The 12729-nt window shown below is 50.9% G+C and overlaps 1 protein-coding gene across 1 annotated transcript in view; it reads left to right on the plus strand.

The window, feature by feature from the left end:
• Nucleotides 1-12212, plus strand: part of Catsper1 (cation channel, sperm associated 1) — a 12693-nt gene extending 481 nt beyond the window's left edge. The window contains exons 2-13 of the mRNA XM_013020895.1: nucleotides 12-318; nucleotides 2521-2733; nucleotides 3925-4038; nucleotides 4154-4307; nucleotides 5211-5302; nucleotides 5584-5727; nucleotides 5877-5940; nucleotides 6085-6157; nucleotides 6256-6316; nucleotides 9134-9209; nucleotides 11935-12049; nucleotides 12186-12212. Of these exons, the coding sequence (XP_012876349.1) occupies nucleotides 12-318; nucleotides 2521-2733; nucleotides 3925-4038; nucleotides 4154-4307; nucleotides 5211-5302; nucleotides 5584-5727; nucleotides 5877-5940; nucleotides 6085-6157; nucleotides 6256-6316; nucleotides 9134-9209; nucleotides 11935-12049; nucleotides 12186-12212 (1440 nt within the window). The remainder of the gene's footprint in view (nucleotides 1-11; nucleotides 319-2520; nucleotides 2734-3924; nucleotides 4039-4153; nucleotides 4308-5210; nucleotides 5303-5583; nucleotides 5728-5876; nucleotides 5941-6084; nucleotides 6158-6255; nucleotides 6317-9133; nucleotides 9210-11934; nucleotides 12050-12185) is intronic.
• Nucleotides 12213-12729: the final 517 nt, after the last annotated feature.

Raw genomic sequence — 12729 nt, forward strand, 5'->3', positions numbered from 1 at the left:
ATCGCGCCGAGGAGCACCCCCCAGGCGGGGAACCCCAAGCCAAGGAGGAGGCCGGCCGCGAAGGGCTCCACGCCAAGCTGCCGTCCAGAGAACGGCCCGCCATCAGCCAGGCCGCCATCAGCCAGGCCTTCCTGCCGAAGGCCCACCCCAGCATCACGCCCTCGGCCATGCGCTTCAGAGATTCCCTCCAAAGCGCCGGCCCGTCCCGCGTGACCATCCTGTCCCGCTCCTCCCGGGGCTCCAGCAAAGTCCACCCCCAGTTCACCACCAAGGAATCAGAAACCTGGCAGGACGAGGAGAAGACTCACAAGCGCAAATGTGAGGGTTTGCCGGCCCCTCCCTCCCCCCCATCCCCCCCACTTCTTAGTGTCTAGCCCAGATTCGTCCAGACTTAATCCAGGCCCAGACTTCAGTCAGCCCCAGCTGCCTTCAAACCAGGATCCTCAGATATCAGCTTCCTGAGTAGCTAGGATTATACACATTGAGCCACTGTCTTGTAATTTCTTCTTCCTTCCTTCTTTCTTTCTTTCCTTCCTTCCTTCCTTCCTCTCTCTTTCTTTCTTTCTTTCTTTCTTTGTTCTTTCGTTCTTTCTTTTTCTTTCTCTTTCCTTTTTCATGGCTTGAATTTAAACTCATGGCTCACACTTGTTAGGCATGTGCTTTACCACTCTTTTTGATTTTTAGTTACTTTCAGAGGCCCAGAACTGGCCTCAGATCATAATCATGCTACCTACAGACTCACAGGTAGCTGGAATAATAGGCATGATCCACCATGACCAGCTTATTGATTAACATGGAGATTATACTTTCTGTGCAAGCTGGCTTTGAGCAGAGATCCTCATGATCTCTACCTCCTGAGCAGCTGGAACTAAAGGCACATGCCACTGTATTCTCCCTCTCTCTATTCCTCCCTCCTTCCTTCCTTGCTTTTTTCCCTTTCTTTCCGTTTTTTTCTTCTTTTTGTGCTGGTAGAGGAGCCGGCACTCAGGTCCCTTCACTTTTCCCCTCAAGGCACAGGTCCACTTCAAACTTCTTGGTGGTTAATTAGAGATAAGAGTTTCATAGATGCAGGGCACTGGTGGCTCATGCCTGTAATCCTAGTTACTCAGGAGGCTGAGATCTGAGGATCACAGTTCAAAGCCAACCCAGGCAAGAAAGTCTGTGAGACTCTTATCTCCAATTAACCACTACAAAAAAGAAACAGGAAAAAAAAAAGTAGCTCAGGGACAGCGCTCAGGTACTGAGTTCAAGCCCCATGAGAGTCTCCATAGACTTTCCTGCCCAGGCTGGCTTCAGATTGTACACCTCAGATCTCAGCCTCTTAGTAGCCAAGATTACAGGTGTGAACCACTGATCCCTGACCCATCCTTTACTTTTTTTTTCTTTTTTTGCTTATGTGGTACTGAGGAATCGAACCTAGGGCCTCATGCATGCAAGGCAAACACTCTACCACTGAGCCACCTTCCCAGCCCCCATCCTTTACTTTTTGAATCTTGCCCCTCTGCAAGCCATGAGTTACATGTTTGGTCACTGCTTTATTCATTCACACATTCACTTCTGAAATACCAAGATTTGTCTTGTGTACGTGCCTGGCCTATGCAGGCCCTGGGATCACAAGGAGGAACTGGCACAGTCCCTGCCTGCAGGGGTTCTAGGCTGCATGAGGTCCATCAATCACAGACAGTCCTGTGCTAGGGGCTTGACATCCTCCACATCAAAACATTATTTCTGGGGACTCTGTATCCACATGTCCTCCACTAAATGGCGGGCTGCTGAGGACAGAGCCGGGAGTCAGTACCTTAATGGCTGTTACACAGTCCCCCAGTTCCTCGTAGTCCAACAAATATGGCAACAGTCCCATGAACAAGCAGAGACAGGCAAGTGATGGGCATGAGAAAAGAAGCCAGGAAGAACAAAGAAAGAGGAAAGGGAAAGCTCACCAGGAGGCTGGGGGTGGTCAGGAGAGGCTGGCTGGCCTTGTGTCACTTAACATGAGCACAACACAGAGAGATCCAGGACCAGGCATTTCAGAATCCACTCAATCCCAAACAAGCCAGCCACCGGTGGCCCACACCTGTCATCCTAGCTACTCAGGAGGCTGAGATCTGAGGATCATGGTTCAAAGCCAGCCTAGACAGCAAAGTCCTATAAATTCAATGAACCACCAAAGGATATCTGTGGCTCAAGAGGTAGAATGCCAGGCTTGAGCAAAAAAGCTAAGGGACAATGCCCAGACCCCGAGTTCAAGCCCCATTACCAGCACACACACACACACACACACACACACGTGTGCTCACTCTCACACACACACAAGCATGCACACATGCACACACACACACAATCCCAAACAAGTTGACCCCCAAACCAGAACAGGACTAGCACAGGGTGATACTAATGTGAGACCACAGGTCAGTAGGCAAAATGTTGATGAGCCCCACATCTGGTCTGAGAAGGTGCCTTCAGTTCCTAAACCCCTTCCCCCATACCTGCACAAACTTGACTTTTTGTCCCCTGTTACAGTGGGCAGGATCCCACGGATCCACAAGAAGATTCACGCTGGGAGTCTCGTCCAACAGATATTGGATAAAATATGCGCTATCCTGGGGACCCTGCGGATTATGACGCGGTCATTGACCTACTCCCTGGGCTTTGAAACAATCATCTTCCTTTTTGTCTGCCTTAACACCATCATGCTGGTAGCTCAGACCTTTGCTGAACTTGAGATCCGGGGTGGTAAGAGTCAGGGGCCCCTGTTCCTATGGAAAAGCCATTGATGTGGTCCCTGAGCCTGAGCTAATGATGGTCAATTTTCCTAGCCTGATCCTCACCCCTGGGATATCAGTAACTCCCAGTGTTAGCAGAGATGAGGCTCAGGAGGTTATTGCTGAGGTCAGCCAGATGGGCACTGGAAGTTTGCGGTTCATGGATGCAGCCACCAGGTGGTGCACCTGCTCTAAATATGTTCTGGGTGGGAAAGGTTCTGGGACCTTTGCCTGCCTTAGGGGCCAAAAGACCCCTAGAAAACCCTGAAGTAATCAAAGTAAAATTCTTTGGGGCCAAGTGTGGTGGTTAATGCCCGTAGCCTCAGTGACTCATATGGCAGAAATAAGTAGGAGACACTATCTGAAAAACAAAAAATAGGTCTAAAGCCAGGCACTGGTGGCTCACGCCTATAATCCTAACTACTCAGGAGACTGAGATCTGAGGATCACGGTTCAAAGCCAGCCCGGGCAGGAGAGACCGTGAGACTCCTATCTCCAATAAACCACCAGAAAACCGGAAGTGGCGCTGTAGCTCAAGTGGTAGAGCGCTGGCCTTGAGCTGAAGAGCTGAGGGACAGTGCCCAGGCCCAGAGTTCAAGCCCCACAGCCGACCCAAAAAAAAAAAAAAAATAGGTCTAAAGTTTCAGCTCAAGTGGTAGAGTATTTGCCTGCCAAGTTCAAGGCTCTGAGTTCAAGCCCCACCAAAAAAAAAAAAAGCCAGATGTTAGTGGCTCATGCCTGTCATCCTAACTGTACAAGAGGCTGAGATCTGAGGATCACAGCTAACAGCCAGCCTCAATGGTAAAGTCCATGAGACACTTATCTTCAAATTAACTACCAAAAAGCTGGTAAGTGGAGCTGTGGCTCAAATGGTAGAGCTCTAGCCTTGAGCAAAATAAGTGCAGAGACAGAGTCTAGGCCCTGAGTTCAAGCCCTAGGATCAGACACATACACTTACACACGTGTGTGCCTGCACACAGAGTCTAGGGAGCAGAACCTACCATGTGCAGACAACAAAACTAAGGTAGAGAGTGGTTAAGTCACAGCCATTTACGGGAGAGTCTCTGTATTTGGATCTTTGGGGGATCCCCGTGGGAAGGGGAAGTAGGGTGGGGCATGGGATGCTGCAGCAGCTCTAAGCAAGTCCCTGGTGTCTCCACAGAGTGGTACTTTTTGGTCTTCGACAGTATTTTCCTCTGCATCTACGTCTTAGAAGCCCTGCTCAAGATCATTGCCCTGGGCCTGGAGTATTTCATTGATCCCTGGAACAATCTGGGTGGGTGGGGCTGAGAATGTAAAGGGGGGGGGGCTGAACTATGTGGGGTCTCCCTTCAGTGTGGGTTAGGGGTTCAATAGATCCCTCCCCACTCAGGTACCCTCTTTACCCCCAGACTTCTTCATCATGATCATGGCAGTGCTGGAATTCGTGTTTATACAGATCAATTCCCTCACCTACTCCTTCTACAACCACAGCATCTTCCGGATCCTCAAGGTCTTCAAAAGCCTGCGGGCTCTGCGGGCCCTCCGGGTCTTAAGGAGACTCAGGTTTGCACAGCCAAGGCTGTTCTCCCCGAGTGAGGAAAGGGGGACAAAAAGCCCAGGCACCAGGAGCTCAAGCCTGTAATCCTAGCTATGCAGGGGAGTGAGATCTGAAGATCACAGTTTGAAGTCAGCAGGGTGGAAGGAAAGTCCATAAGACTCTTATTAGGAAAACACAGGAGAAAGGAAAAGGAAAAAAACAGACTCGGGCCCCAACAGGTTAGGACTGTTTATTGAGGCACAGCAAGGGGGGGAGACAACGAACTTTCCCATAGGTATGGAGGTTGTGTAAGGAGGTGGGGTTGGAATTGGGCTTTTATGGGGTCTGAGAAAGGAGACAGAGGTTATTGAAAAGGCTATTAGGGCTGGAAGATGGGGGGGGGAAGGCATTCAGTTAGGCCCACCATGCAATGTTGACAGCCAGGCTTAAATTAGATTGCCCTGCCCACACCTCAAGACATCAGCACATACCTGGAGTCTTGCCTGACTTCCATATGCACCTGGGATAATAGGGTGGGAGTCAGTCCTTCAACTCTAATCTCCAATTAACCACCAAAAAGTTGGACGTGGAGCTGTGGCTCAAGTGGTACAGTGCCAGCCTTGAGTGAGAAGAGACAGTCCCCAGGCCTTGAGTTCAAATCCCAAGTACCAGCACCAAAAAAATAGGGAGGGAGGGACCAAGGGATGGATGGATACAGCCCTGTTTCCAAGGAATCCAGTGATGAGGAAGAGGAGTTCCAGCCTTCACCTGGCTTTTAATAAACCTAATCTGGGATCCACGGCTGGGATTAATGTCTTCGTTTTCCAGGGAAGGGCTAGGACTTGCTAAATTACCAGCAAATCATGGATCCCCAGCCTTTCCCCTCCCCCCCCCCACTGTTTCAGCCTCTTTTTTACCTCTGCCCACAGCATCCTGACCAGTCTCCACGAAGTGACAGGGACCCTGGCCCGAACCTTGCCATCGATCACCGCCATCCTAATCCTCATGTTTACCTGCCTCTGTATCCCCAGCAGGGAGGCAGAGGGCGGAGCGGGTCCATGAGGGTCTGGGGCAGCGGGCGGAGCCTGGGGCGGGGCGGGGCCACGAGGGGCTGAGACAGCGGGCGGAGCCTGGGGCGGGGCGGGTCCATGAGGGTCTGGGGCAGCGGGCGGAGCCTGGGGTGGGGCGGGGCCACGAGGGGCTGAGACAGCGGGCGGAGCCTGGGCGTGGGGCCGAGCAGGAGGCGGGGCGGGAGGCCAAGGTGGGATGGGAGCCTGGTTTGGCCCTGAACTGCCTGCCCAGTCCTCTTCTCTGTGGTTCTCCGGGCTCTGTTCCGCCATTCGGACCCCAAGCGTTTCCAGAGCATCTTAACCACTATCTTCACCCTCTTCACCCTGCTCACCCTGGATGACTGGTCCCTCATCTATTTGGATAGTCGGGCCCAGGGTGAGTGGAGGGCAAGAGTCAGGCCGGGTGGGCAGACTCTGAAGGCCTTAGCTACCCATCTTCTGCAATGCGAGGGTTGAGGCCTACTGGAAGGGGTGTGGCAGGCGGAGGAGAGCTAGTGGCTTCACCCTTGTCTCCTCCTCCCTCAGGTGCCTGGTACATCATCCCCATTCTCATGATCTACATCATCATCCAGTACTTCATCTTCCTCAAGTGAGAACCCCACTTTGCTGCCCAGCCTTTCCCCCCTAATGCACTCCCCACCCCCCACCCCCGCCCCGCTGAACTCAAAGGCAGTTACAAGACCTCTCCTCTGGCATCTCCTTTGAGAGTACCCCACTGTCGCCCCTTCTCCAGCCTGGTGATTGCGGTCCTAGTGGATAACTTCCAGATGGCTCTACTCAGAAACTTAGAGAAAGTGAAGCAGGAGGTACTAGGGAGGGAGGAGAGGTGGCATAAAAAGCTAGTGCTCCAGGACTGGAAGCAAAGAGTTCCAGCAGGACTAGAGCCTTTCCCTCCTTGTCCCAGAAAGCTGCCCAGATCCATGAGAAGCTGCTGGACGACTCCCTGACAGAGCTTAAACAAGCAGGTACCTGCCCTGCCCCCCTCCTCCTCTCAGCCTCCCTCCACAGCCTGGCACCAAATCACAGGTTCAGTGATTCTGAAATTCGAGAAGACACTCTAAGTTTGGAACCTTGGTGCAAAGGATTTCAGGACAATCTTGCAAGAGCCAATTCATCATCATTTCTTTTTGGGGGGGTCAGTAGTAGGGCTTGAACACTGGGGGCCTGGGAGCTGTCCTTCATCTCTTCAGCTCAAGGCTAGTGCTCTACTACTTGAACCACAGCACCACTTCCGGTTTTCTGAGTGGTTTATTAGAGATAAGAGTGTCACCAACTTTTCCTGCCCAGGCTGGCTTTGAACCGAGATCCTCAGATCTCAGTCTCCTGAGTAGCTAGGATTACAGGCATGAGCCACTGGCACCCGGCTCATCAGTTTTTTTTTAATGGTTTTATTGTTGTTGTTAAGGTGTTGTTCAGAGGGGTTACCATTGCATAAGTCAGGTAATGAGTACATTTCTTTTTGGATAATGTCATCCCTTCCTTTCCTCCATTCCCCCCCTAATGATTAATTCTTTTCTTTTTTTTTTATTGTGAAAATACTGTACAGAAGGATTACAATTACATGGGCAAGATAATGAGTACATTTCTTTTTTTTTGGGGGGGGGGTCTGGTCGTGGGGCCTGAACTCTGGGCCTGGGCACTGTCGCTTTGCTCTTCAGCTCAAGGCTAGCGCTCTACCACTTAAGCCAGAGTGCCACTTCTGGCTTTTTTCTTTTTGCTTATGTGGTGCTGAGGAATCGAACCCAGGGCCTCATGCATGCAAGGCAAGCGCTCTACCACTGAGCCACCTTCCCAGCCCCAATGAGTACATTTCTTATCAAGCATTGTAGCCTCCTCCTTTGTATCCCCTTCCCATCCCTTCCCATCCTCCCCCCACCCCCCAACCCAATCCTCCCCCCTACCACCTAATCATCAATTCTTGAAAGACACATTTAGAAAATAACTATCTTGTGCAATTATGATTCACCAAATCTCCATTTCTGGTAATAACAGAAAGTTCATAGCAGCTGGGCTTCAGCAGATCCAGTAAAATCCCAGAAATGAACCTCCTCTATTCTGATTGGATCATGAACCTAATTTTGAACTAATCACTGCAGGCTGTGATTGGCCAGTCTGTAGTCAGTCATGTGATCTCAGAACTGAGGGTGGGACATGGCTCCAATTAGACATCATGCACTGAACCTGGGAGGTGGTGGTTCCTCTGGAAAACTAGAACAATAGCTAGGGAGTAGAACAGTAGAACATTTGCCTAACATGCAGGAGGTCCTAGATTCTATCCTCAGCTCCACAAAAATTATATGGCTAGTGCCAGTGACATGCACTTGTCATCTCAGTTATTGGGGGGGGGGTGGCTGAGATCAGAGGACGATGATTCTAGGCCAGCCTGAGCAGAAAAGTCTTCAAGACTCCATTTCAACAGAAAAAGCTGAGTGTGGTGATATGTATCTATCATCCCTGCTACAGCAAAAGTAAGCAATACACAGACAGAGCTGGGCACTGGCTCATGCCTATAACCTTACCTACTCAGGAGGCTGAGATCTGAGGATAGCAATTCAAAGCTGGCCCAGGCAGGAAAGTACATGAGACTCTTATTTCCAATTAACCACTGAAAAGCCAGAAGTGGAGCTGTGGCTCAAGTGGTAGAGCAATGCTAGCCTTGAGCAAAATAAGCTCAGGAACAACTCCCAAGCCCTGACTTCAAGCCCCAGGACTGACACACACAGAAAAAGGCAGATTGAAGCCCAGACATATGCAGAAAGCAAAACTTTATCTTAAAAATATATGGGGGGAGGCTGGGAAGCGCTTGCCTTGCATGCATGAGGCCCTGGGTTCGATTCCTCAGCACCACATAAGCAAAAAGAAAAAAAAAGCCAGAAGTGGCGCAGTGGCTCAAGTGGTAGAGCGCTAGCCTTGAGCTGAAGAGCTGAGGGACAGCACCCAGGCCCAGAGTTCAGGCCCCATGACTGGACCCAAAAGCAACAACAACAATAACAACAAAAAACAACAAAGAGCTTAAGGCCCAGAGTTCTAGGCCCCAGTACCAGCACCATAAAAAAAAAGAGGGGGGGCTAGGAAGGTGGCTCAGTGATAGAGTGCTTGCCTTGCGTGTATGAGGCCCTAGTTTGATTCCTCAGCACCACATAAGCAGAAAAAAAAAGCTGGAAGTGGTGCTGTGGCTCAAGTGGTAGAGTGCTAGCCTTGAGTTGAAGAGCTGAGGGACAGCGCCCAGGCCCAGAGTTCAGGCTCCATGACCGGACCCAAAAAAAAAAAAAGAAGGCAAGATGCATGACTCAGAGCCGGGCCCCAGAAGCTCATGCTTGTAATCCTAACTACTCAGGAGGCTGAGATCTGAGGATTATGGTTCAAAGCCAGCTTGGGCAGGAAAGGCTATGAAACTCTTATTTCCAATAAACCACCAGAAAACTGGAAGTTGTGCCATAGCTCAAGTGGTAGAGCACTAGCCTTGAGCTGAAGAGCTGAGGGACAGCGCTCAGGCTGAGTTCAAGCCCCATGATGGACAAAAAAACGATTCATGACTCAGAGGTAGAGCACATGCTTAGCAAGTGTAAGGCAATGAGTACTACCAAAAATAATAATATTAACTTATCAAACTAAAGGAATAGATAAATGAAAGAACAAAGTCACTACCCATTCCATTGAAGATATGACCTGTTTGGCATATGTTGGATGCAAAATTCCTTAAGGCAGCCTTATATCTGACATATGGGGTTCTTGTTCCCCCTCAAAACCTGACACACCTCCCTCTCTCTCTCTCTATGCAGAAAATGAAGAAATCAAGAATTCAATTGCCTTGGGAAAGGAGTTCATTGAGAGAAAGTTCGGGACCATGACAGAGAAGTGAGGAGTCCAAAGGGAGAGGGGAGGCCTAAGGCTGGAGATCTGGGGGTTCTCACAGGACAGTGGCTGAGCTGGGAGGGAAAGGGATGTTGTTTAACTCTCTGGAAACAGAGTGGAGCATTGAGGCCTTTGCCCATGCCAACAAGTGGGGCATGAGACCATGGGTGGCCCATGGACAGGGCAAGGCAGGGCAGGGCCCAACTTTAAGAAAACAGGACCCCAAGTGGCCCTCCCTGATGGACCAGCCCAGAAGACCAAGGGGAATCTTGACTGAAGATGGAAGTTGGAAGTCAGCAGGGGCAGACAAATCTGTGAGATTCTTCAATTAACCACCAAAAAGCCAGAAGTGAGGCTCAAGTGGTAGAGCACCAGCTTTGAGTAAAAAAGTGAAGGGAGGCCCTAGGAGTGTGTGGCTTAGTGGTAGAGTGCTTGCCTAACATGTATGAAGGTCCTAGGTTTGATTCCTCAGTACCACATACACAGAAAAAGCTGGAAGTGGCGCTATGGCTCAAGTAGTAGAGTGCTAACCTTAAGCAAAAGCAGCTCAGGGACAGTGCCCAGACCAGAGAGAGAGAGAGCGCGCAGATGGCAGATAACAGCTAGGTGGGTAGACAAGAGTGGGGGATTGTAGCAGAACATTTTGGGCATAAACCTGGCAGCTAGATGATTAACCCCCTTGCTGTTTATTCTAGTGCTCCATCTGTGTGTCTAGGGTCCTTGGCATGGCCTCTGCTTCCTGGCTCTCAACCTCTACTCCTGTGAAGTCTTTCTGGAAACTGTCTGTAAACTGAGCCCTTCTCATCCTGTCCAATCTGGCTTCAGCCTGGCTCCCACAGGGCATGTTGGCAGAGCACTGGCATCCTCTGGGCTCTGCTCACCCTGAGAGTCCAGGCTCTGCGGACTGGCCTGCAGGGCCTTCGTGATCAGTCTGTGCTAGCCTCCATTGTGCCACGCTCCGCACAACAACGCTCCTGCGTTGTTTACATCTCCCAAATACGGCACATGGCTTCCAACCTCCAGGCCTTTGGCCTTCTCTGTGAGGGTTGTCCAGTCTCAGGTGACAGGAGTGAAGAAAGGCCATTCCTGTCCTGGTTTGCTTCGCTTCTTGGGGCCTCCTGTGCTCCATCTCTGTTCTAGCACCTGGGACACCACCCTGCTCTAGCTCTTTTCTCTGGGTGCATGGTTCCCCACTGCTCAACTTCACTGAGAACAATCTTTTTTTTCTTTTTTCCTGGTCTGAACTCTGGGCCTGGGTGCTGTTCCTCAGTTCTTCAGCTGAAGGCGAGCACTCTACCACTTGAGCCACAGCGCCCACTACTGGTTTTCTGAGTGGCTTATTAGAGATAAGAGTCTCATGGATTTTTCCTGCCTGGGCTGGCTTTGAACCTCGATCCTCAGATCTCAGCCTTCTGAGTAGCTAGAATTACAGACTTGAGCCACCAGCACCTGGTAGCATATATTCTCTCTCTCTCTCTCTCTCTCTCTGGTGGAAGGCAGACTTGAACTTGGTACCTGACACTTTCACTCATTGGCTAGCGCTCTACTAACTGAGACATGCTTCCAACCCAGGAATATTTTTCTCTTCTGAGTCTAAGCTCCTGGCATAGTTTCTTCTCACTGACACTTCTGAATGTTTCATCCCCTCACTCCCTGAAGCAGGCTTTTCAGAAGCCTGCCCCGGCCCTTCGGTGAGTGACGAGGCGCTGCTGTGCGGAGCACTGAGCCCCACCTGGCAGCCCTTCACACGTGCTCGTGTTAGCTCCATGCTGCTCCTACCAGGAACCCTCCAGGCCCCAGCACTGGGTGTGACTTCCCTCTTGGGAGCCTTGAGCACCCCATGTTTATACTATGTATTGTGCATGGGTGGCTGTCTGGATCTGAGGGGTGAGGCATCTTAGTCATCTTTTATGTCCTTGGCATTCCTTGCTCATTGTTTCCATGGTAGTTGGCGGGTAGATTGATAAGATCTAATGGGTTGGCGGATGGGTAGGGTGGTGAGTGAATGAGTGGGGGGTGGGTGGGTGTTTACGTGGGTGACTGAGTGCCCAGTATGGCAAGGGCCACACCTTGCCCATGGGTGGGTGGGTGAGCACAGGTAGGAGCGGTGGTGGGCTTGGTGAGTGAATTGATATAGGTAGGCAGACGGTTGAGTGGTCCATGGACAGAGAATGGGGCAGGCAGATGGGTAGAAGGAGGAATGAGTGATTGGAAGGGTAAAGAGTTAAAGGGTAAAGAGTCAGGCACCAGTGGACCATGCCTTTAATCCTAGATACTCAAGAGACTGAGATCTGAGGATCAGGTCTGGAAGCCAGCCTGGGCAAAAAAGTCTATGAGACTCTTATCTCTAATTAACCATCGAAGAGATTAGCACTCCCCTTGTGAGTTAGCACTCTACTACTTTGGTAGAGTGTTATTTGGTAGAGTGCTAGCCTTGAGCACAAAAGTCAAGAAACAAGAGTCCAGGTTTTGAGTTCAAACCCCAGGCAGTACCAACACACTCGCGCGTGCGCACACACACACACACACACACCAGTTAATGCCAGAGCCTCCATGGTACAGGCAGACATGGGGACCTTGTCAGGTGTTGGGAAGGAGACATGTGAGAAATGGAGGTCTAGGGGGATGGAAGTTTTAGGGGCAGACTGGCACAAAGAGCCATGGAAGGCTCTGGAGGCCCAGAGGACACCGAGGCAGCCAGCCTAGCCCTTGCGTCTGCCCCATGTAGGCAGCAGGAGCTCCAGTTCCAGTTCCTGCAGCTGGTGGCTGCGGTGGAGCAGCATCAGCAGAAGTTCCGTTCCCAGGCGTCTGTCATAGATGAGATTGTCGACATTGCCTTTGAGGTGCTGCCTGCAGGGCCTGGGAGGGAAGCTGGGGAGAGGGGCTTCTTGGAGGATTCCTGCCCAGAAGTGGCAAGCCACAGGTGGTGTTAAGTGCTGGTACCTATTTACTCCATCTCCTGTCCAACCTCTCCCACAGGCTGGAGAAGAGGACTTCACTCAGTGACCGTGCAAAGTGCCACCAGATACAGAAAGACAAGCAAGCAAGCTGCCCGTCAGGGTGGAAGGGGACTGCTGGAATGATTGCTGGGCCCTGTATAGCTGGGATCTCAACAGAGTTTTTTAAACCCTCAGTGGCTCTGTGTCCTCACTGGCTGGGCCAAAGCACACTGCAAAGGAATTTGTACCCCTGTACACAAATCATGTCTAAAAGGTTGTTCTTTTGTTTTAGTCAGTCATGGGGCTTGAACTCTGGGCCTGGGCACTGTCCCTCAGCTCTTCAGCTTAAGGTGAGCGCTCTCTACCACTTGAGCCACAGTGCCACTTCAAAGCCTGCCTAGGCTGGCTTTGAACCATGATCCTCAGATCTCAGCCTCCTGAATAGCTAGGATGACAGGCATGAGCCACCTGCGCCCAGCTTGTTCTTTCTCTCTTTCTATTTTTTTGTATCTGTACTGAAACTGGGGCTTGAACTGAGGGCCAGGATGTTTTCCTTTAGCTTTGCCACTCAAGACTAGTGCTTT

The sequence above is a fragment of the Dipodomys ordii genome, unplaced genomic scaffold (genome assembly GCF_000151885.1).
Source record: "Dipodomys ordii isolate 6190 unplaced genomic scaffold, Dord_2.0 Scaffold54, whole genome shotgun sequence".
Lineage (NCBI taxonomy): Eukaryota > Metazoa > Chordata > Mammalia > Rodentia > Heteromyidae > Dipodomys > Dipodomys ordii.